The sequence below is a fragment of the Anas acuta genome, chromosome 5, assembly GCF_963932015.1.
Source record: "Anas acuta chromosome 5, bAnaAcu1.1, whole genome shotgun sequence".
Taxonomy (NCBI): domain Eukaryota; kingdom Metazoa; phylum Chordata; class Aves; order Anseriformes; family Anatidae; genus Anas; species Anas acuta.
Window position 1 is genome coordinate 53,800,424 of NC_088983.1, and position 23,362 is coordinate 53,823,785.

The 23,362-nt window shown below is 59.0% G+C and overlaps 3 protein-coding genes across 5 annotated transcripts; 2 read left to right on the plus strand and 1 right to left on the minus strand.

Moving 5' to 3' along the window:
* The first annotated feature begins 118 nt into the window (after positions 1 to 118).
* CNTF (ciliary neurotrophic factor) lies at positions 119 to 2,579 on the plus strand. Its single transcript, XM_068684875.1, has 2 exons — positions 119 to 1,165; positions 1,356 to 2,579. The coding sequence occupies exons 1-2, from the start codon at positions 1,049 to 1,051 to the stop codon at positions 1,827 to 1,829; spliced, it is 591 nt and encodes a 196-aa protein (XP_068540976.1). The 5' UTR covers positions 119 to 1,048; the 3' UTR covers positions 1,830 to 2,579.
* A 1,197-nt stretch (positions 2,580 to 3,776) lies between these two features.
* On the plus strand, positions 3,777 to 12,382 carry DTX4 (deltex E3 ubiquitin ligase 4). Of its 3 annotated transcripts, none has more exons than XM_068684872.1 (10): positions 3,777 to 4,026; positions 4,126 to 4,391; positions 7,084 to 7,825; positions 8,723 to 8,784; positions 8,878 to 9,039; positions 9,133 to 9,194; positions 9,421 to 9,573; positions 10,012 to 10,173; positions 10,365 to 10,454; positions 10,646 to 12,382. In XM_068684872.1, exons 2-10 carry the CDS (start codon positions 4,181 to 4,183, stop codon positions 10,877 to 10,879), a joined length of 1,878 nt encoding a protein of 625 aa, XP_068540973.1. In that variant the 5' UTR covers positions 3,777 to 4,026; positions 4,126 to 4,180; the 3' UTR covers positions 10,880 to 12,382. The 3 variants fall into 3 exon arrangements, with proteins under 3 accessions (XP_068540973.1, XP_068540974.1, XP_068540975.1); XM_068684873.1 differs by lacking the exon at positions 3,777 to 4,026 and adding an exon at positions 4,053 to 4,070 and having other exon boundaries at positions 4,149 to 4,391; XM_068684874.1 differs by lacking the exons at positions 3,777 to 4,026; positions 4,126 to 4,391 and adding an exon at positions 5,101 to 5,257.
* Positions 12,383 to 12,716: 334 nt separating this feature from the next.
* On the minus strand, positions 12,717 to 15,741 carry MPEG1 (macrophage expressed 1). The gene is given in 2 exon segments (XM_068684869.1): positions 12,717 to 13,604; positions 13,606 to 15,741. Coding segments are annotated over 2 exon segments (2,163 nt in total). The 5' UTR covers positions 15,655 to 15,741; the 3' UTR covers positions 12,717 to 13,490.
* Between the last annotated feature and the right edge of the window lie 7,621 nt (positions 15,742 to 23,362).

Genomic DNA, 23,362 nt, shown 5'->3' on the forward strand with positions numbered 1-23,362 from the left:
TTTTTCTCTCCTCCCTGGGAGGGAAGCCAGGGCCTTTCTCCTGCAGGCGTGCGGAGGGGTGGGCTGCGGGCAGGGGGCTTGGCAGCGCTTTCTGCAGTAGCCACCAGGTGGCACCGGTGCTGCTGGGCTATCCCGGGGGGGCTGGGGCTTGCCCCCCATCCCTGCTAGCCCCCGAATTCCCCCTGGTAGCCCTGAGCCTCTCCCCGGTAGCCCCAGGCCAGGGCAGGGCTCGTAGTGGTGCGGTTGTAAAGGGAAGCTGCTTTCCAACTCCCATTTTTCTCTTCATCTGGGTAACACGTAACCAAAATAAACATCTTGAGGAAAAAGCAAATAAACCTAAAAAGGGCTGGTTTTTGTGTGGTGCTTGTGTTTTGGAGGGGGGGGGGGAATCAAGGGCCTCCTCCTCGCGGGCTCTGCTTCGGGGCAGGCCCCTGCAGGAACGGGTGGCTGGGAAGAGGGCAGCAGGCAGGGCCTTGAAGCCCCAAAGGGTTTGGGGTGAAGCCCTGAGGGCTTTGGGGTGCAGCCCCCAAGGGTTTGGGGTGAATAGCACAAATCCCACAGCTGGTGCTGGATGTCCCTGTGTCCCCTGTGCCCTGCTCAGGCCCCAGGCTGCCCTCCCTGCTCAGCTGTTGAGCAACGTCCCGGCTTTGCTCGCCTCTTCCCGGCAGCGTTTTCCCATGCTCCGGCCTAAATGGAGGGAACGGGGCCGGGGCTGGGGGCTGGTTTCCCTGCGGGGAGGCAGGAGAGGGTCCGAGCTGGGGCTGGGAGAGCCTCCTGCTGCCGCCGGGCGAGGCCGTTCCGGGCAATAGGCTTAGCGAGTGGCGAAGCGTGGGGGAATTAGGGCAATAATCTGTGGCTGTTGATCCCAGAGGCGGGAATTGGCAGCGTGGTGCCAGGCCCCAGGCGCGGAAGAGGGGGAGAGCCGGGCCAGCGGACGCGTGAGCAGAGCACGCCGGCTGGAATGCACCAGCTCAGCACGGGATTGTCCTTCCCGGGCCAGGCGGGCGCCGCGCCGTGAGCCCGGAGCCCCGGGACGAGCGCCGGGGCCATGGCAGCAGCAGACACCCCCTCGGCCAGCACCCTCCGGCGCCGCGACCTGTGCAGCCGCGGCATCCGCCTGGCCAGGAAGATGCGTTCGGACGTGGCCGACCTCCTGGACATCTACGTGAGTGCATCTCCACCCATGCCCCGAGGCTGCTGCCGAGCTTTGGGACAAAATCCTGCCGACGCCTCGGCCTTGGGGTCTCATCGGTGCTCGGGTGACCTCCTGCCTTTCGCCTTCTGCCCCCGTGCCCCAAACCATCATGGGGGCTGCTGAGGGTCCCCGTTTCTCGTTTATTTTTTTCCCCGCACAGGTGGAGCGGCAGGGCTTGGACGCCTCGGTGAGCGTGGCAGCGGTGGAAGGGGTGCCGGCGGCGGCGGCGGAGCACTGGGGCGAGCAGACGGGGACGCAGCGGCTGCTGGACAACCTGGCGGCGTACCGGGCCTTCCGCGCGCTGCTGGCCCAGATGCTGGAGGAGCAGCGCGAGCAGCTGGGCGACGCCGACGCCGCGCTGGGCCGGGCGCTGGCGGCCGTCCTGCTGCAGGTCTCGGCCTTCGCCTACCACCTGGAGGAGCTGCTGGAGCTGGAGAGCCGCCGGCCCCCCGGAGATGATGGGGACGGGCCCCCCGCGCCCCCTCGCCTCAGCCTCTTCGAGCAGAAGCTGCGGGGCCTGGGGGTGCTGCGGGAGCTGGCCCAGTGGGCCGTGAGGTCCGTGAGGGACCTGCGGCAGCTCGCCCGGCCCGGCCCCGGTCCCAGCTCAGCCCCTGGCATGGCCGAGGGCCAGTGATGGCCGCACGGGGTGCGGGGAGCCCGGGTCTGGTGAGGGGGCTCCTTTTCCCAGCTGGGGGGGCAGAGGCACGGGGAGGGAAGCCCTGAAGGACGAGGCTCGGGATGAGTCCGGCTCTGCGTGCTCGGGGTTGGCAGGGCCCAGAGGCCGCGGTCCTTGGTGAGCAAGGTGCCGTGAGACTCGCTCGCTGCCTCTTGTCATGGCTTGATGCTGCTTCACGAGGCAGGGAGCTGCGATGGGGCTCTCGGAGAGGCAAGGCGGGAGTGAAGGGCTGCGAAACCGGCACCTGGTGGAAGGAATTGTAGCCCCCTCTGCACCACCCGAGGCTTTGCCCCCTTCGGGTGGTTCCTTGTCCTTCCCCTCTGCCTGCTCCTGCCCTCTTGGTGTTCTCCGTGCGTTGAATTTCTGCTCTAACTGCTTGGGGGCTCGTTGGGGAGGGGGTGGCGGGGGGGTTTGGGCAGGATGGCGTTTCTCAGCTGCTCCCACGATCCGGCAGAGAGGATCTGCTAACCGAAGGCTGGCTGGGGAGACCCTCTGCGAGGAGACTGGTGCCCCCAGGCCACAATTAGGACTGGAGAAGGCCTGGAGAAACGAACAGCCCCAACCTCCAACCTGCATCTCGTACCCTGCGAAGCCCTGAGGCTTCTCAGCTGCCTTGGCCATTGTGGTTTTTCTTTTTTTTTTTATTTTTATTTTTTTTTTCCTTGATGGCTGCTGAGTGAATAAAGTGCCTGGGAGATCTGCTGGGGAGCCGTGACTTCTTGGAGGACGGGGGGTCCTCGTTCGCTGGGGCGTGGGGGGAAAGTCTGGGAGCGTGGTGCGGGCACACGGCTTGGAAATGCCCAGCCAGCCCCGCACAAAGCAGCTTTGTCCCCGCGGGCGCTGGAGGCACCGGGCACGGTGCCCGCAGCAGCACCAGTGGCGTCTGCAGGGGCTGGGGGGGCACCGCAGGGGGGGCAAAGGGCAGGGCAAGCAGGGCCACGGGGGGGCTGAGGGCTGAGGGCCGCCACCATGACCAGAGGCACCGTGAAGAGCCGAGCTGTCACCGCCCGCCCCGCGGCCTGGCTGATGCTCGCTGCCAGCTGGGCGAGCGGCCCCAAACCCGGGGCTCTCCCTGCCAGCAGGGCCCCGGCGCAGCTGTGCTGACACCCGAGCCCCCCACCCCGGGCTCAATTTCGGATTTTTGGCCGAAACGCGGGCGAGGAGCATGAAGGGAAGCACCCTGAGGCTGCAGGCTCTTTAGGCCAGCCTCCCATGGTGGCGGTAGCCCCGTGGCCAACAGAAACCCACCGGGAGCGTGCTTTGGGACGAGGGAAGGGATTTGGGCAGGAAAACGTGCTCGGGGGCCCATGGGGGGATTTGCTCCCATTTTGCCATAATATTTATAATAATATTTATAATCATATTTATTGCCTGGAAAATGGAATTTATCGGGAGCTGAGCCCCCACGGATGCCCTACAGCCACAGCGCCCCCATGTCCCGGGGGAGGGTCCCCCCTGAGCACGCTGGAATGGGGAATTTGCCCAAATCCCGCAGGCACAAGGTGTGGGGGCAGCGTTCCTTTAGTCTTTTTGGGGTGATTTCTCCCCAAAATGGGAAAATGAAGTGCGGTGGGCGCCGCTGCTGGTGCTGGGGGGCTGCAGGAACCCAGCGTGGAGGTGTGAGGATAATTTGGGGTTCCTCCGGCGCTGTCTCAGTGTCTGGGGCGGATTTGGGGGTGCCACAGGGGGGCTGCACCCCGCTCCCCCCCCCCCCCACGCCACCAATGGTTCCTCCCGGCTTTGCCCCCCCCTCGGGGGCGAGTGGTCGGCGCCTAGGGGGCGTGGCCTCGCACCAAGGGGGCGGGGCCAAGTGGTGATGGGGGCGTGGCCATTGCGCGTTAGGGGCGTGGCCACCGGGTCTTGTGGGCGTGGCCAAGGGGCGCGGGGGGGGCGTGGCTCCCCCGTGGCGCCCCGCCGCGCGCTGGCGCGGGCGCGGGAACGGGGCGGGCGCTGCGGAGCGGAGCGGAGCGGAGCGGGGCCGCCCCCCGCTGCCGCCGCCCGGCCGGGGAGAGGCGCTGCGCTCCGGCCCGGCGCCCAGCCGCGGCCCTTCCCCTCCGCGCCCCCTCGGCGGACGGCCCCGGGGCGGGGGCAGGCGGGCGGGCAGCCCCGCGGAGCATGCGGGAGCCGGCGGGGCGGGCTGCAGCGGCGGCGGGGCGTCTGCGGCGGGCAGCGGGAGGAGGAGGAGGAGGAGGAGGAGGAGGAGGAGGAGGAGGAGGAGGAGGAGGAGGAGGAGGAGGAGGAGGAGGAGGAGGAGGAGGAGGAGGAGGAGGTGGTGGTGGTGAAGGGGGCTGAGGCGGCTCGGGGGAGCGATGCTGCTCGCTTCGGCCGTGGTGGTGTGGGAATGGCTCAACGAGCACGGGCGCTGGCGGCCCTACAGCCCGGCCGTCAGCCACCACATCGAGGCGGTGGCCCGTGCCGGGCCGCGGGCGGGAGGCAGCGTGGTGCTGGGCCAGGCCGACAGCCGCCTGGCGCCCTACATCATCGACCTGCAGTCCATGCACCAGTTCCGCCAGGACACCGGTGAGTCAGCCCTGGACGCAGCGGCCCCGCTCCTTGCACCCTGGAGCTCGGCACCGCTGGGCACTGCCAGCACCTGCCCGGTCCTCCCCGGGCTGCCACCACCTCGCTTCGCATTGCTCGGCACCGCCCGCTCCTCCCCGTGCACCGTGCGGTGTCACCGAGGCCCTTCCAGCCCTGCCCGCTCCCTCCCTGCTTTGTGCTGCACGCCTGCAGCCTCCCTGCATCGCGCTGCGCCGTGCTGCCCGCTCCCATCTGGTGCTGCCCGGTCCTGCCCGGGCCCTCCTGCACCGTGCTGCCTGCTGCTGTGCTGCCCTGCCCTGCCCCACTGATCCGGCATCGCCCTGCATGTCCCTGTCGCTGTTTTACACCGCGCTGTTTAGCATCAGCTTGCACCTGGCTCTGCTGCCAGGTCCTGCGCTCCCTGACCTGGAATTGCTTGGCGCTGTGCTGCCAGGCCCCAAGCTGTGCTGTGCCGTGCCGCCTTTCCGCGTCCCATATTGCTTTGTGCTGCCTTCTTCTGCGTTTCATCCCCTTGCCCACCCTGCTCTCGCCCTGCTGCCCTCCTGGGTGCTGCCCGATGGGGGGGGGGGTTGCATTGCCGGGCCCCCTATTGCATCATGCTGAGCTCTGGGTTTGCATTGCACCACCCTGCCCTGCCTGACCTAGAATTGCACAGCTCCGCTTCGTGCTGCCCGGCCTGCCTGCTGGCCCTGCTGGCCTGGGGATGCCCGGGCTTGCCTGCTGCTGACCTGCCTTACGCCATCCCACCCGGTCTCTGTGCTCCCCCTGAGCCTGCTCCTGCGTGGTGCTGGGGGGACAAATCCTGCCTTGGGGGTGGGGGCACGGGCAGGTGGGGTGATGCCCAGGTGAGGCAGAGGTGGGTTTTGGGGGGTTTATAGGGGGGGACACGAGCAGGCGTGGCTGTCCCCAGGGTGGGGAGCACAGACAGGTTGTAGGAAATACCCAGGGGGTGAGCGCAAGGTGCATGAAATTAAGGGCATGGGGTCTTGGGGGTGGCTGTCACAGGGGCTTGGGCCCCTTCCCTCCCCAGGCACCCCCATAATAATAGTAGGGAGGGGGCCTGGCAATGTCCCTTGTCCCTGGACAGCTTGCTCTGGGGGCTGGTGGGGACCGTGGTCGTGGGGACAAGGGGACAAGGGACCTCTGCTGCCCGGGGACAGCTTTCAGCGCCATCCGTCTGAGGGCTATTGTCGCCTGGGGGGAGGAGGCCTGAAAGGGGGATTGTTCTGCTTCCCTCCGGGTTGCCGGGAATGTTGGTATTTTGGGTCATTAAACAGCTCTGATTTGGGGGGGGTCGTGACCCTGGCAGGCCCTGAATAGCTATTGTCCCCTTTCTTCCCCCGCTGAATGGGAGGCTGGCGGCCCTGCGCTGGGCTGGGGCTGGGGGGGCCGTGGTTTTCCCACACCGTGGCCGGGGAGGGACCGCCAGATGCCACATGCCATCGCTCGCCCCGGATTAGGATAAATCACCGCTGTGCTGTGCTGTGCTGCGAGGCCCTGCTCCCCTCCGGCCCTCCTTTGTGCCCTCGGGGCTGGCAGCTTTTCTCCCCCGGCTGCCCCTTGGCAGGATGGGGCAGGTGGCCCGTTTTGCTTTTAGCCTTTTTTTTTTTTTTTTTTTTTTTCAGGGGACCTGGGCTTGCGTGGTGGTAGTGGGCATTTCCCGTGGGGGTTAAAAGGGACTGAAATTCCTGCAGGATTTAGGGGGAAGAGCAGCGCAGGAATGCTCGCGGTTCACCCCGGTGCCAGGGTGCCACGGGCTCACCGCCTCGTGGTGTAAAGCTGGAGGCTTCCAGCTCGTGACTTCTGCTCCTTGAGCTCCCTCGTTCCTGTGGGGGCAAGCGATGGGATTTTGCAGAAGGGTGCGGTGCCTCCAGAGGCAGCGATGCTCATGAGCTCACCCGATTCATTAACCAAACAACCCTGGGCCAGGAGGCATGCTGAGGACAGGACACCAAGGCTGGGCATAGCCCCGTGCTGTGCTGCTGTGAAACGACCCAGATAGGAAGGCTTTTCCCTTGTAGGAACTCCCGATGTTGGCATCCTTGCTTTGAACGTGCCCTAGCTGCCTTAGTGCAGTGGGTAGGTGCAAGCTGCCAAGTGCTTTGCTCTCCTGCCCCACTCGTGCACTTGCTGGTGGAAGAGCAGGGGCCGAGGCACAGAGCCCTGCTCCAGCTCCTTTACTCAGCCTTGCGGGGATTTTCCTCGTGCTGCTGGCTGGGTTTTCACTGCAGGACGTTTCTGGGGCTGCCCTGAGCCCCTCTACCCTGCTGGTGCACATCATGCTCTGGGTGCTGGTGCCATGCTGTGGGGCTCAGCGCTGCCTCTTGGCCCAAAATCTCTAATTTCCCTCTCCTGGCCCACAGCTGAGAGGCAGACGGGGCCATGTCGTGCCCCCCAGGAGCCTGGGGCATGCCTTGTGTCACCCAGCTCCTAAGGGAGGCTCCTGGATGAGGTTTTGCTGCTAAGCTCATGGTTCTGTGTCCCATCGAGGCTGTGCCTGGGGAAACTGAGGCACGCCGCTCCCGTGGCAGGGCGGGGACAGCAGCCACGCCAGAAAGCCGTCCCGTCCCCAAACCGAGCGGCACCAGCAGGGCAGGTTGGGGTGGTTTGGAGGTGCTCCCTGCCTGCGGGTCCGAGCCTGATAGCATCTGTGTCACCCCCCCTCCGGCAGGCACCATCCGCCCGGTGCGCCGCAGCTACTACGACCCGTCGTCAGCCCCGGGCAAGGGCGTCGTGTGGGAGTGGGAGAACGACAGCGGCTCCTGGACGCCCTACGACATGGACGTGGGCATCACCATCCAGCGCGCCTACGAGAAGCAGCACCCCTGGGTGGACCTGAGCACCATCGGCTTCTGCTACGTCATTGACTTTGCCACCATGGGCCAGATCAACCGGCAGACCCAGCGCAAGCGCCGTGTCCGACGCCGCCTCGACATGGTCTACCCGCTGGTCTCGGGCACCCTGCCCAAATCACAGTCGTGGCCGGCCAGCCCGGGGGCGGCCGCGGCCCCCCCGGCACCCACCTGCGCCTGCCCCCAGTGCCTCCTGGTCATGAGCGTCAAAGCCGCCGTGTCGGCGGGCGGCCTGGGGGCTGCCACCCTGCAGCCTCGCAAAGCCCCCCCCGCGCCCCCCGCTGCCCCCAAAGCCCCCGCGCCAGCCCCGGGGGCCAAGGCAGCCGACGGTACGGCCGCGGCACGTGGCTCGCTGAAGGTGCTGGCCTCCCAGGGGGGCCGGCAGCAGGCAGCCAGCACGCCGGCGCTGAGCTCCGTCGTCTCCGCCGCCAGCCCCCCCGGCCCCGGTGCCGGCCCCGGTGCCGGCAGCGGCAAGGCGTCGCGCCCCGGCATGGGCACCCTGAACCGCAGCCACCTGCAGCGCCTGGCCATCGCCCAGTCCCGGGTGCTCATCGCCTCCGGGTGAGTCCTGCCGCGTGCGAGCGAGGGGGTAGTTGCGGGGGGAACAGGGGAACAGGGGATGCGTTGTTCTGGGGCATTTCCATGCATCCCTGAGCCTGAAAGGGAGGGGTCCGCAGGGCAGAGGGGTGTGCTGGCCCCTCCTGGGGGCACCCAAGCGCCCTGCGTGGGGTGGGGGGGGTGATTCGGGCTGGAAAAGGCCTCTGAGATCACCGAGGCTGCCTGTGGGCTGCCAAGCCCACCGCCCGGCCCTGGCGGAGCGCAGCGCTGCATCTCAATGAGGGGCCGGGGCCGGGCGGGGGGCAGCACAAACAGCAAAGAAAAGGCATTCAGGGCTCCTGGAGAAGGGGTCCTGCCAGGCCCCCGGCCTACAGAAGACACTTTTATTTTTTTCCTGGGGGGGTTGGGACCATTTAATGAGCCTGTTTTTTTTTTCTCCCCTTTGTCTGGCCCTGCCATCAGCCTTCTGTCACAGCCTGGCCCCTTTCCTCTCCCTCCCTGTCCCCCCCTTCCCTCCCTGCTCCTGACCCACCGGGAAACTTTCCCATGGAAGAGAAGCCTTGGGGAAGGAGGGAGGGGGGGAAGCAGCCACGGCTACATGGCTGTAGGAGAAAGGAGGAAAAAAAAAAAAAAAACCAACACGACAGCCTGGCAAGCAGCGACAAAAAGGGGCCGTGAATAGTTGGGAGACACAGGCCGGGTTTCTAAAGAGCCGGAGAAAAGGCAGCGGCGGGGCCGGGGGGGCACCTTGCCCCCCATGGGGGATTCTCTCTTTCCAGCCAGGGCCTGCTCAGTTGCTCAGGCAACTATTGTCTGGGGCTGGGCCTGGCTCGGGGTGAGGGACGAGGGATGGGGACGCCGTCTGTGGGCCCTGACGTGGCCCCCGTGGACTCTCCGCAGGGTCCCCACCGTCCCCGTGAAGAACCTCAACGGCTCCAGCCCCGTGAACCCCGCGCTGGCAGGTGAGGACGGGGCTGTGGGGGCTTGCTGGGGAGGTTTCTGGGGGGATTCTGGAGGTTTGGGGGCTTGCTGCTTAATGCTTGGCCCCTGCGCAGGCATCACGGGGATCCTGATGAGCGCGGCGGGGCTGCCCGTCTGCCTGACGCGGCCGCCCAAGCTGGTGCTGCACCCGCCGCCCGTCAGCAAAAGCGAGATCCAGTCCATCCCTGGCATCTCCCACACCTGCCGCAAGACCACCAAGAAGCAGGCCAAGAAGGGTGAGACGCGCTTGGCCCCTTTCCCCTTCGGTCCCCTCTCGGGGGTTTCTCCGGCGCCTCGCCCCAGGCCCCTCTGACTCGTGTTCCCCGCAGGTAAAACCCCCGAGGAGGTGCTGAAGAAATACCTGCAGAAGGTGCGGCACCCGCCCGATGAGGTGCGAGCAGCGGGGGCTGTTTGGGGTCTGTATGGGATGCCCGGGGGGCATTTTTATGTGGGATGAGTCTGGGGACATGGGCACTGGCTCCCTGCCCTCCTCAGGGTGGGGAGGTTGATCCAGAGGTGACACCAACGGCGTTGGCCCCGTGTCCTGGCACTGCTGGCTCAGCGAGGTCTGTCTGTCTGTCCTTCTGTCTGTCTGACCCTTCTCCCCATCCCCACAGGACTGCACCATCTGCATGGAGCGCCTCTCGGCACCCTCCGGCTACAAGGGCCCCCAGCCCGCCATCAAGCCCGACCTGGTGGGGAAGCTGGCGAAATGTGGCCACATCTTCCACCTCCACTGCCTGGTGGCCATGTACAACAACGGCAACAAGGTACGGGGCTGCAGGCTGGGGGGGCCCAAATCCCCCAAATCCAAGACCCCTGCGCTGTGGGGGGCACATTGGGGCTGTGGTGCACACCATAGACACATCCCGAAATAAAACAGCTCTTGGTGGGAAGGTGCTGAGGGCTCTTACCCCCCTGTCTTGGTGCAGAGTTAATTTTTTTATTATGCCTTCTCCCTCCGTCAAACTAAAACAAAAACTAGAGGCAGGGAAAGCAGTGAGGACTGTACAACTGATGAGGAAGAGGAATTCAGCTTTAACGAAAGACCTGAGGTCTGGTTTATAAATGCTCCCAGCCCTCCCCCGCCGCTGCCGGAGTGTTTTTGGAATGACTGGATGCTTATGACTAAAACGGTGCTCAGCATTGCTCTGGGTGGTGCTGGGGAGCGCTGCTCTCATTGCTCCCCACTCCTTTCCTCCCCTCAGGACGGCAGCCTGCAGTGTCCGACCTGCAAAACCATCTACGGGGTGAAGACGGGGACGCAGCCCCCGGGGAAGATGGAGTACCACATCATCCCTCACGCGCTGCCCGGCCACTCGGACTGCAAAACCATCCGCATCATCTACAACATCCCCCCGGGGGTGCAGGTGGGGCTGCTTGCCTGTGAGCGCGTTGTGGGAAATGGGGGCAAAGCCCTGCAAAAGCGCTGATCCCATTTGTTTGGTGGCAGGGGGACACGGTGGATTTTAGCGCCGCTGTCGGAGTATTGCCTTGCACGCAGAGCATGCTTCTGAGCTCTAAATTTGTTAATTTATTTTTAATTTCTCTCCCGCTGCAGGGACCAGAGCATCCGAACCCAGGGAAGAGCTTCACGGCCCGTGGCTTCCCCCGGCACTGTTACCTGCCCGACAGCGAGAAGGGCAGGAAGGTGAGAGGGGCTCACCGGGGTGGCTTGAGCTGGCCAAAGTGTCCTCAAGGATGTACCGAGGGGGAGAGGGAAGGGAGCAGCCCTTGGGGGCACGGGGAGAAGCAGGCTTGGCTTACACAGCCAAACCCAGACAGGTTTGCTAGGGCTTTCCTGCGTTCTCCTTGCTGCCTGCCCTACCTCCCCCTCCCCAGGTACTGAAGCTGCTGCTGGTGGCCTGGGACCGGCGCTTGATTTTTGCCATCGGGACCTCGAGCACCACGGGCGAGTCGGACACGGTGATATGGAACGAGATCCACCACAAGACGGAGTTTGGCTCCAACCTCACCGGCCACGGCTACCCCGATATCAACTACCTGGACAATGTCTTGGCCGAGCTGGCGGCCCAGGGCATCACGGAGGAGAGCCTGGCCCAGGAGAAGGACTGAGACCGCCGCGGGGAGGGCTGCCCGCCGCTCCCCCTGCGGATAAGGCAGCACCCCCTCCAGCAGGGCCATCTCCGGGCTGTCTGGGGGTGTTGGGGGGCGTCTTTTGGGACATCCCTTCCCTGCTGGCAGAGCCGGTTGGCGCTCTGAGCCACGGGGGTTCAGCGGGCCTGGCCGTCCCTGCCGGCTAGCCGCTGGTGTGTGCTGTCCTGGGGAGCTGGGGGTCGCTGTGAACAGCCCAGACCTCTCCCCTCTCCTCGCCTGGGTCCCTGATCCCCCCCCGGCACCCACCTGGGGTTGGGACCCCGTCCTGGTGCTGGGCGGAGTGGGTGGGAGCAGGGGCTACGGGGTGGGAGCAGGGGCTACGGGGGTCCCTCTCGCTCTGGCCCTGCCTCGTCCCTTACCCGTTTGTTCGTTTGTTTGTCCCGTCTGGTACCTCCCGGGTGGTCTCTGTCCACAGAGGTTGGAGGGGGGGGGGGCCCTGGTCCACCTCGGCCAGACCCCCCACCCCATATCCCCTCTCCTCTTGGCTGTGTCTGAGCTGTGTCCTGTGGGGTCCCCTCGTCCGGGCTGTGCTGGGAAGGGGCTGAAGGGTGGTAGAAAGCCGAGTGGGGGGGGCCTGTATGTCTCTCCCCCCCACGGTAGTGGGTTCCTTGAACTGTTTGTATGGGGGCGTCCCCGTGTCGAATTTTATATACCTCGTGTTTTGGGGGTTTGTCGTATATATGTACATATAGGGCTGGTGGTGTTTGGGGTGGCGGCCTGGCGGCTGGGAGGATGCGACGTGGGGCAGGGGCTGAGCCTGGTGGTGCTCGTGATGGGGTGGGGGTGGCCCAAAAGGGGTCGGTGCCCCCCGGCGGGGGTCTCTGTGGGATCCCATCCCCTCCCTGCTGTATCCCAGCAGGGTTCCAAGACTCGAGGGTCCCTGGTGAGGTTTTTTGGGGGGCTGGGGGGACATGGCTGGCGGGGGGAGGACAGGGTGGCTGGCAGCGGGTTGGCGCAGTGGTTTGGGGGCTGTTGGGGTTGATGTGTGGGGGGGAGGTAGGGCGGGTGGCGGGGAGGGGGTTTGCATGGCATCTTGTGGTCCCCACCAGCCCCGGGGACTTCACAGGGCCTCGTGTGGGATGGGGGTCCCAGTGTCTGGGGGGCTTCCTTGGGGAAATCCTCCTCATGGCTCCATGCCCACCCTTTGAGAGGCCCTATTTCAGCGAGCCAGGCAGGGGCAGTGCTGCGGCTGCCCGAACTGCCCCCTGTGGGGTTAGGTCCTCGTAGTCCCTTTTTGTTTAGCCCCCTTTCTCCTCCTGCTTTCCCTTTGGGGGGTCGGTTTGCCCTCTGTCCCGGAGGCTGGCGGTGCGGGGTCTGTCCTGGTGTGCGTCCTTCTGTTGTCATCGCTGTTTCTCCTCTTCCCCCCCCACCCCAAACCTGCGGGCCCATCACCCGGCCACCCCGCGGGGGATCAATAAAAGCGGACGGCGGAGGATGCTCGCTGTCCCCGCACGGCCTGGACTCTCTGTTGTCTTCTGTCCGTCGTCTGTGTGGCCAGGCGAGGGAGGGGACACCCACGGGGAGGGCCGGGCACCTCCTGTCCCGCAGCCACCCTCCCCGGAGGGACGGCTGGCCGGACGTCTACCTCAAGGGAGAAAATTCCTCTTCCCCTAGGAAATCCCCTTCTGGGCCCTTCTGCAGCAGTGTGATTTCTCCTGGCCTGTGCCCGGGGCTTCCCCCGCTGCAGAAAAACCCCAGCTGGAGCTATGCAAAACCCTGGTGTGATCTCAGAGAGGAAGGGACCCCCCCCGCCCTCCCCCGGTGCCCGGGTTGCCGGCTCTAACATGACGCAGCCTTTTAACAACATCACTTTTTCCTTTTATTTTTTTTTTTTAATGCCGTGTTGCCTATGCAATTAGTTGCTGGCTGAAATAAAACTGATCCGTGCCTCTCTACGTGTGTGTATATCTACCATGCTAGATATACATGGAGACCGGGGGGGGGTCCTCCTGTCTCTTTGCTCCCTCCTTTACTGGGAGACGGAGCGTTGCTAATGCTCTCCGTGCTGGCCCTGGGTGTCAAAAATACCTGGGGGGGGTCTATGGGGGAATGGGGCTGGTCCAAGGGGTCGGGCACCGACGCTTTTACATGCAGCAACTCTTGCAGTGGAGCTGAGACTGGCTGGTGTCCCGGTGGGTCAGGGAGGGGGTGCCGCATGGCTCCCCCCTGCTCTTTGGGGGCAGCTTGGGGTGTCCTCGTCTTTTGGCACCCCATGGGCTTCAGGGGCAGGTTGGAGGGCCCTGGTTCCCCTTTTCTGTCTGTGGGGGAAGAGAGGAGGCATGGCCTGCAGCGAGGAATGGGGTGGTTTAGTTCTCAAGCGACAGCTGCCTGGGAGAGGGAATGTGCAGGGGCGTACGGGGGTGGGTCACGGTGGTGGGACAGCCCCAGGAGATGGCGTCAGAAATCAGCCAGGGAGCCTGGCGCGGGGAGAGAGGCTGTGCAGCACCGGGGGTGCTCCAGGCTGGAGCTGGGGAAACCTTGGGGCCTCTGTGGGGATGAGGGGTGGGCAGGGGGGGTTGCCTAGACCGGGAGCTCACAGCATTGCCCAGCAGCGGGACCTGAGGGATGCTCACGCCGTGAGCCCCTCCGCCTCTTGCTGGTACCCCTCGCCCATGCTCACCACAGTGCTATCCTCCGGGCTCCCCACGGGCGTGCTGTCCCTTTCCTTCATCTCCCGGTACCCCCCTCATCCTGTACCTCCAGCGGCCGTAGCTGACCATGGCCAGGAGCGTGGCCAGCCCCACCACCACGGCGGCCGTCACGCCGGCCACCTCGCCCCCCGTCAGCCGCCGGCCCATCACCATCTCGGCTGTGTGCTGGATCTCGGCGGGCTGGGCCGGCCTCCAGAGGCGGCTCTGCCCGTCCCTCACCCAGGCGCCCTCCCCGTCCCCGCTGCTCACCAGCACAGTGTCGGTGGCCGGCAGGCTGGCGGGGGGGCGGGTGAAGGGCGGCAGGCGGGCAGGGGGCAGCGAGCCCCCCGTGAAGATGCCAGCCTGGACGCAGTAATTCACCTGGCAGCTGTCGCTGATCAGCGCCAAGTGCTGGCTGAAGCCCGAGGGGCAGCGCTTGACGTAGGGGTCTTCGGGGGTGCCGCGGTGCTGCCCCCCCAACGGGTTCCCTGCTTGGCAGCTGAAGAAGCCCCCAAAGGGCACGGAGTACTGGATGCTGCTCTCGTAATCCTGGCTCACGCACACCCTGAGGTCGTCGAAGAGCTTCAGCTGGAGGTACCCCGAAGGGCAGGACTGGGCGCCGGTGAGGGGGTTGGCGCTGTGGCTGCTGAACAGCCCCCCGAAGAGGTAGCCGGAGTCGGGGGGCACCGTGCCCCTCGCCGCACACCAGTAGGCACTGAACTGAACCCGGGAGAGCCAGAAGACGTCCTGGCACACGCGGTGGCAGAAGATGCCCAGGGTGCACTTTTTGTGGCACTCCAGGTGGCTGTGGCCTTCCTCCCGCTCCTGCGCGCCCAGCAGCACCGGGATGTAGGCAGAGGGGCAGGAGAAATCCCCCGTGAGGGGATTTTTCTGCTCCAGCGTGTGGCACAGCGCGCCGGCGTCCGGGCCAGAAAGCCCAACACACTTCTGGAAGACACCCCCGAAGGTGAAGTTGGTCATGGTCCCCTCGCAGGAGCCGTCGTCGGCGTTGGCGTGGAAGTTGAAGTTGGGCGAGGTGGCGTCGGTGCAGCCGGGGTAGGTGTTGAAGGTGTAGTAGCGGCGGATGGCCGCCTCCAGTCGCTTGGCCAGCTTCTTCACCGTGGGGGTGGGCAGCTCTGGCAGGGTGCTGGGGCTGATGAAGAAGTACAGGGGCAGCCCTGAGCGGTCGATGGCCACCAGCTGGTTGTTGATCCCCTCCTGCCAGGTCTTGAGGGTGATGCCTGGGTAAAAGGGGATCCCACCGACGCTCTCCACCCTGGAGTTGGTACGGTTCTCCATGTACTGCTTGGTGAAGGAGGAGCTGGTGTCCAGGGAGCCCTCGGTTTTCGTGTTGATGATGCTGTGGAAGGCGACGCCGGCCGAGGCCGTGATGGTGTTCCGCATGCCCCAGCTGTCCTTCAGGAAGGTTGTTTTGACCTGATCTTCCTGGACCAAGCTGGCTCCAGCGTCCACAGAGGTGATGGTGTGGGTGCCGTAGTTGAGCACCAGCACTTCAGACAGAAAATCGGCCATCCGGGTCTGGTTGTTCTCCAGGTGGCTGGCAATCACCATCAGCTGCTTCTTGAAGCTCTTGTCCAGAACAGCTCCTGGGTCTATCTTGACGGTGTAAACCAGGTTCCTGACTTGCACTCGGGTGGTGAAAGCCCGGTCCTGTACTTGGTGGGTCTTGGTCTGGTGGAAGGCTTCAGAGAACTTGCCGTTGATGGCGGAGAAGAGGGACAGCTCCAGGTTGATGGAGGAAGAGGTGACGCTTTGGTAATTCTTCCAGGACTCGATGATCTCAGAGTTGATGTCCAGGTTGCTGTGCTTGCGAGGGATGGTGAAGACCTCATCTGGGATGATGTAGGACCCATCTTCTGTGGTCTTGCAGAGCGAGTAGCCCAGGTTGATCACTCTGCCCATATCCAAATTCCTCAGGTTATCCCAGCCCCCACCAGGGAGGACTTCCAGACTCGGGACCTTCAAGTTCTTCTTGCAGTCCTGAATCCCTGAAGAGGGCAACAGCTCCTGGGACAGCTCGGCCCCTCTACTCACAGCTGCCAGTGTCCAGGTGAGGACGGCCACCCTCAGCACCCAGAGCATGGCTGAGCTGAGCGGCGGACGTCTCGCTGCTGAGGAGGGAGCCGGGGAAATGAGGCAGTCGGGGGTGCAGCTGCCGGGTGGTTCCTCCTCTTGGGGGGAGGCTGAATTAACAAGGGGAAAGGAGAAGTGAGAGCTGGTGAAACGTGGTAAAGGGCTGAGCAGAGCTGAGAAAACAGGGCGAGGAGCAGAAAAGAGGTGCCTGGAAATCATTGCCTCCCTAAAGTGAAAGCCTCCTCTCCCTGTGAAAGCTGCTGTGCTGGAGATGGAGCACGGAAAAATCCCTTTTTCAGCAGTGTACCTGCACCTATGCGATGCCGTTGTGTGAACCTCCCTTGAATGATGCTTCAGTGACTCTCAGATCAGCCCTTGGCCACCCTGAATGACCTGGCTCTTTGTGCCACACACAAGACCCGGCCCCAGCACCACAGCCGTGCTCATGCAGTGGGGTGAGATCCGGCCCTGCTCGCATGAGCTGTGCTGCAGGGCTTTTCCCCATGGCAGGACAGAGGCGAGGCTGCTGGCCATGCAGGGAAGGAATCAGGAGGAACTGGGGAAACGGCACTCTGCTTGTGTTTCCTGGCGAGACGGCTGCCCGAGCCCCTGGGACAGTCCTTGATGTTTTTTTGGGGGGCCCTCCATGGTGGCCAGGTTCAATTTTTCCTCTCCACTGTCCCCGTTTATGTCAGGGCCTCCTGTAGCCACCTGCACCCGATTCCCCTGAGGGAAGGATCCTTCCCGTGGTGTTTCTGGTTGAGAAGGGCACCTCCTGCACGGGGCTGCAGAACCTCTGGTGGCCTCTGGCTGCAGCAGTCCTGTCACCCGAGGTCCTGCCCAGGGGTGCCTGAGCCTGGCTGGGCACCAATGTCAGTGACACAGAGCAGCAGCTGTGTGTTTTGGGTAATAAACAGTTAAATCCATTTCTACTCTGAAAGCTGCTTACATAGCCATGGTTCTTTCCATATGGACCGGTTCATTTCCCCTATTTTTGCTGGTTAGTTCCTCTTTCCAGGACGGATCTGGCAGAGAACGAGGCTGAAGTGAGAGCTGCGGTGGGGAGAGGTGGACGTGTGTGCGTGCCTTCTGCTGGACAACACCACCGAGAAGCTGTGGGACGATGCAGGGGAGCAGGAAGGCTGGTGGGGGACACCCAGCCCCGTCATGGGGCCATGGAGGAGCCAGCAGTCCCAGGAGGCTCCCACAATAACCTGGAGCCCGTCTGCATTTTGGACTGTTTCAAGTCTGACTTTGAAGCCTGAATGGAGGCCCCCACGGTGATAGCTGTGGCTGGCAATGCTCCCAGCCTCTGGGATGGGAAGAGGAGAACAGCCTCGTGGGGTGGATGAGCCCCCTCGTCCCTCTGTCATATGGGAGCAGAGCCGAAACAGAGACCGGGGGCTTTTCTGTGCCACCTGTGCTGCTGGGGGACATCTCGTCCTGTAGTGGCCGAGGCACAGCAGAGCAAGGCAAAATCTGGCCAGTGCACACAGCTTGGGTATAAAAACCAAAAATATATCTGCTGCCTGATCCTGGCAGGGAATGAGCAAATGGTGAAGCAGGTCGGTGGGCAATGGGAGGGGAGGCAGAGCCCCAGACAGGGTGCTTCCCTGTCGGACAGAAGGGAAGGGGAAGCAAGGGAGGGTAGCAAGCAGCTGAGCTGCAGATGATGCAGCAGGAGGGGGAAAAGCAGTCTGCCTCCCATTCCCTCCTCCCCTCCCCTGTAAATAACAGAGCAATTTAAACGTTCAGGGCTGGGGACGAGGAATGGGACAGAATCATACAGTTCCAGAATGGCTGAGGTGGGCAGGGACATCTGGACATCACCTGGTCCAACCCTCAGTTAGGGCCAGCTGGAGCTGGTTGCCCAGGACCACGTCCAGATGGCTTTTGAATATCTCCAGGGAGGGGAATATTCCTGTTCCCATTCCCAGCCCCGGCTCTGCCCAAGTCCTGCACAGCACCAGTGAGGGCACTGCCTGTGATGGGGACCATTCCTGCCCCTGCCATCCCTTGGGGAGCAATTGATCCTTGCTGCTCCTTGATAGAGGCTGCCAAAATAGTCTGTGTTTTCTTTTTTATACAGATGCTCTTTCACCATTAACAACACCGTGTCACAGCAGGGGATAGTGTACTTAAACTGCAACACAATTATTTCTAGTCTTGGACGTTGTGGGAATCTTGCTTTAGGACAGAGATCAGGCGGTGACCTGGGTGATCCAACCTACCCTCGGGACTGCAGGCACTGTGCAATACAGCCCTTTGTGCAAATGTCTGGGCATGGGCTGCATCCTTGTGAAGTTAGTGGCAGATTCCAAACCAGAATACTGGGTTTGTTTGTTTGTTTTGTTTGCTTCTTTGTTTTTCTTTAGTTGGCAAATAAGTTATCTTGGGAGAAAGGAGGTGTTCCCCAAGCCAGCTGTATCTGTGCTGTAAACCCAGTTATAATCCAACTGCAGGAACCACGACTGGCTTGAAGCCTTGTTCCTCTTCTGCTGTGTATTCAGGTTTTACCCTGGGATGACAAGGGGAGTTAAGGGCCTAAGCCTGCACTGGCCACCCTCCACGTGGCTTTCAGGTAGCTGCAATTAGTGTCCATGGGTTGAGTTCGGTGACCTCAAGCAAATTTTGGAGGGTGTCACCTCTGTTGGATGATCTTAGCTCTGCTAATCTCGGTTAGCTGTGACTTTGGGGCTTTTTATATATTTATTTATTTTCTGGGGGGAACTTGTAAACATTATGCTACTTAACTAGTTAAGGACCATCAACTGTCAGTTGCTATCACAACTGATGCAGTTAATTGGCTAGCTAATTAATCATGCCAATCTTATTAATTATGCTAATGACTCCACTCCTCTTCTACCAATGCTGAAGGACACAGTGAATATTCAGGGTAATCCTCTAGCACCTCTTCCCTTCCTGTTCTTTCCCTGCTGAAAGTGGTGGTGGGGTGGTTCCTCCTGGCAGTGCCATCTGACAGTGGGGTGGTACCGACTTGGAAAGGAGCTGGAAGCCCTCAGTGCAGCAGAGACTGCTGCGAGGTGTGGATATACATTTACAGGGTATGTGGATATACATTTTCTGGGGATCTGGAGCAGATTGGGGATTTATAATCCAGAAGGCAGCTGAATTACTGGGCTATCGAGCTTGGATAGAAAGACCTACCTGCAAAGACAGAATGGTGGAAGGCTCCCCCCCACTTTGCTTCTCTTTTGTTTTTTCTTCTGGTCACTTGGAGGATTATTTTTTTCCCTTTTGGAAGATAATTGTTACAATCTGCTGATGCCTGTATTTTTTATTTTTTATTTTAAAGATTTTTGTAGGGGATGCTTGTGCTCCTTTGAAACAAAAGGTCTGTGTGGATCTGTATCAAAGACTGGGCTGACCTGAGACTCTAATACCAAGCAGATTTGAAGATTACAGCCAACATGGCCTCACCACAGCCAAAAGTAAACCTGACTAAACTCTTGGCCTTCTATGCTGGAGTGACACATCAGTGGACAAGGGAAGAGCAACTGATATCCTCTACCTGTACAGGCCTTTACATTGTCCTGGTTTTGGCTATAATAGAGTTAATTTTTCTCCTAGCAGCTGGTATGGTGCTGTGTTTGGGATTTAGGATGGGAATAACGTTGATAACACACTGATGTTTTAATTGTTGTAGAGCAGTGCTTACACTAAGCCAAGGACTTTTGGGCTTCTCACGCTCCGCTGTCAGCAAGGAGGCTGGGGGTGCACAAGGAGCTGGGAGGGGACAGAACCAGGACAGCTGACCCCAAGTGGCCACAGGGTTGTTCCATACCATATTAAGCAATTAATTAGGCAATTCCACTGAGCAATTAATATGGGGTGGCTGGGGGACTGCTGCTTGGAGACAGGCTGGGCATCAGTCAGCGGGTGGTGAGCAATTGCATTGTGCATCACTTGCTTTGTACGTATTATTGTTATTACTACTGTTATTATTATGACTTCTCTTTCTTTTCTGCCCTATTAAACTGTCTTTATCTCAACCCACAAGCTTTTACTATTTTTTTTTCCAATCCCAAAGCTTTGTGCAGCCTGCAAACTAGACCTTTTGTAGCTACAAGTTGCCAAGATCTTTTACTAAGAGCAGATGCTCACAGAAGACCCGGTTAATGGGCCAATATATTGCAACACCAAGCACAGTAACAGATGCTGTTTTTAATGGAAAAATGAAGACTGGCTTGCCATTTTATTGTTTTTAATGATTTTTCAAAAATTTTCTTCTTTATTTGGACTGAAGTGTGCCAAATCTGGTGACTACCAGGGCATGGCACAAAAGCCTCGTGGAAGCTTAGCATGTGATTTACAGAACGAAGAGTGAGCAAGAAAGATGTTTTCATTTTGCCCACATGAGGCCAAAACAAGCCTGAAATGCCTGGCAAAAGGATGGTGCTGCACGCGCTGAACTCGGCGGACAGAAGCAGAGAAATCTGGGTTGCTCTGGACCACAGTCTGCTTTTCTGTTGAATCAGGAAATGTTCTTCTCAACATGATGAAATCCCTTAAGCCGAGCTCATTTTTTTTTTTTTTTTAAGTTGTGTTTTCCAAATGAATCTGCTATTCATTTTTTTTCTATCTCTCTTGGCTCTACTTCTCACTCTTTCATCTGCCCCTCTGCCTTTTGGTGTTTGGCTTCTAACAGGGTGTGTTGTAAGAGAGTGAGGATGGTGAAAAACAGCACGGTGAGGAAGCCTAGAATAAAGCCTGGGAAATGGCTAGGAGAAGCCTTCCTCCTGAAATGCAGAAGGGGAAACTAAACATGTGAGGACAGCCCTCAGGTCATGCTTTCCTTATCCCTCAGAAGCCAGCAGAGAGAGGAGATGCTGCTTGATGGATAAGATGAGCACTGCTCAGTCCCCATATCAGGGAGTAGCTGTCATAGTACCCACGGCCATAATAAGGCCTGCAGTTCTTGGAGCTTGTTTCCCACGGCAGTGCTTCAGGGAGCCCTGTTACTGTAAGTGAAAATACATTCTCAATTCTAATTTATTGTGAAAAGTTCTATTAAAGTTTTGCACAGAAAGCCTGGAGGCTTACAAAGAAAGAGAGTGAGGATAATCATTTAAAGCAAATGAAGCAATTCCTAATTAATTTTAGTTCTTAAAACACTTCATTTTGCTTATTCATTTTACTTTAATCAGCTCTTGTCATTCTGGGGCATTCTCCTGCAATTTTTACTATTTCACAATCATCAAGGGACTACTTAAAAGTGTCTCAAGAGTTTCTTTAAAGCAGCTGGTTACAAATGGCTCTAGAGATCTTTTGCCATCCAAGCAGGGGGCTTTTAGGTGACCCCACAGCCAAAGAAGGATTAAACTGGCTACAGCTCTTAGTTGAAATACTTTGAGGAAAATAAAACCCTAAGATATATGGATTCCTAAGTGATTCACCCATCAAGTTATCACATACCTGTTGCTATTTGATTTTGCTGAATGAGCTAAGAAGTGTTAGGATCGATAGAAATGACTTTGTCAAGACTGGTGAGATCTGGACTAGATTGCAGGATTCATAAAAATACGAATTCATGATTCTTAACCAAAAAAAAATAATAATCACATGAAGTGTACCTCGTGTATGAAATGTCTTCTGTGGTTTATCCTGTTAGGTCACTAAACACCATAAGGTCATTGACTCACTCCCTGCACGCCTGAGTGGGATGGGGGAAGAGAACTGAAATAAGAAAAAGCGTGAGAAATTGTGGCTTGAGATAAGTATAGCTTAATAAGAAAGAGAAAAGGAAAACAAACAAAAACAAACAATGCAGAACAAAGAGGAAAAAAGGAACAGAAAAGAAACCCTGGATGAATTTTAACTTGTAATACTGGCAGTGCACTCTGGCCACCTTTGTGCTGGCAGGGAGATAGTGCCTATGAAAAGTCTGCCCGTGCTACTTATGTCTTCTGTGAGGAACAAAGTTGTGTTTTTGCAGTAGAGAATTGCTTTTCTGTATTCCAAGGTGGTTGTGTAGTCATAACAAGGAGAAATGCTAAGTAGATAAGTGGACAGTAGAAGACCTCACTGTTCCCAAATAAGGTAGAAGCTTGAGAAAAACAGGATGAGCAGTGTGAGAACAGTAAAGACAAAGATCACAAGTTCTCAAAATATAAGGAAGGAGAAATTAAAGGGTTCCAAAAAAAAATTAAAAAATAATTGTATATCTATGGTATAAAGGAGCATTGAGTAGCTTGTGAACCTGCAGTACTCAGGCAATGAGGAAACAGGGGAGGTGATCAGGGATCAGTAACAGGAAATAAAAGGTTATGATTTGTTTATTAAAACATGCTCCTGATTGACAGGATGCCCGCCATTGCAATCGCGAATAAAATGGCTTCACAGAAGGTCCTGTCTGAAGAGAATTATCTGAGGTGTTTCGCACACTTGCATGCGAAGAAAACTGTTGTCCCTAGTAGACGAGATCATGGAGGGAGTGGAAGGATTTAGAGCTGGGCCCAGCCTTGTTCCCTGCTGGTGTGCTCTTGTGGGTTAACCCAGCAGGCAGCTGAACACGACGCAGCTGGTGTCTCACTCTCCCTGAGAGTGGGGGAGAGAAATGAAAAAATTGTGAGAATTTGTGGTTGAGATAAAAGGAGAGTTTAATAAGAAAGAGGGGGGAGGGGGGAGAGAAGGAAAAAAGAAAAAAAATAACCACAAAAAAAGGAACAAAACAAGTGATGCACAATGCAATTGCTCACCAGCAACTAACTGATACCCAGCCTGTCCCTAATCAACACCAGCCCTGGACCAACTTGACCCCATTTTATTGCTCTGAATGGCACCATATGATGGGATATTTCTTTGGCCAGTTGGGGTCAGCTGTCCTGGTTGTGTCCCCTCCCAGCTGCTTGTGCACCCTCAGCCTCCTCCCTGGCAGGGCAGGGTGAGAGCCTGGGAAGTCCTTGGCTCGGTGTAAGGAGTCCCCAGCAGCAGCTGAAACATCGGTGTGTCATCAGCACTGTTCTCATCCTAAATTGGAAACAGCACCACACCAGCTACTAGGAAGGAAATTAACTTGATCCCAGGCGAAACTAGGACAACGCTGCAGAAATAGCAAGTTCATCCAGGTGTTAAAGGGAGCACGTTTCTACAAAAAACACAGGATCAGTGAGGTTACAAAATTAGAGCTAATGGGGGTCTCATTTGCTGCTGATTTTCTTTTTTTTTTTTTTTTTTTTTTTTTTCTTTTTTAACAGGCTCAATCACAAGTGAAGAAGAAAAACTAGTAATGCAAGTAGCTTTGGGAAAAAAACAAACGTTTCAGACAGGTTACTGTGCACCTGTTACAGAGTAAGGACCGCTTTTCATTCTTTGAAACACTTTTTTATTTTTTTAAAGCGTCCTCTAAAGTATCCTCACCCAAATCTTCCACAGATTTGTGAGAAATAGTGGATAACTGCTATCAAGGTTAACCACTTTTTTCCATAGAAAGGTTTTCAATTCTACAGATGTCCACCAGCCTCTTGCAAAAGCTGAGAAACGAGTTACAGGTGGGCTACACCAGGAGAAAGCTGCTTTTTCCTTCTGCCAAATTGCTAGTTCCTATATTTTCTTCTGATTTTACTATACATATGAAAAGAGAGATGGGGGACAAGAGTATCTAGGTTTTCTCTCTTCTTTATATGCTTTTATTTGGTTGTGGAAAAACTGTTCTCTGCTATGCCCACCAGTTTGCCATTGCAATTTGGGATATGGC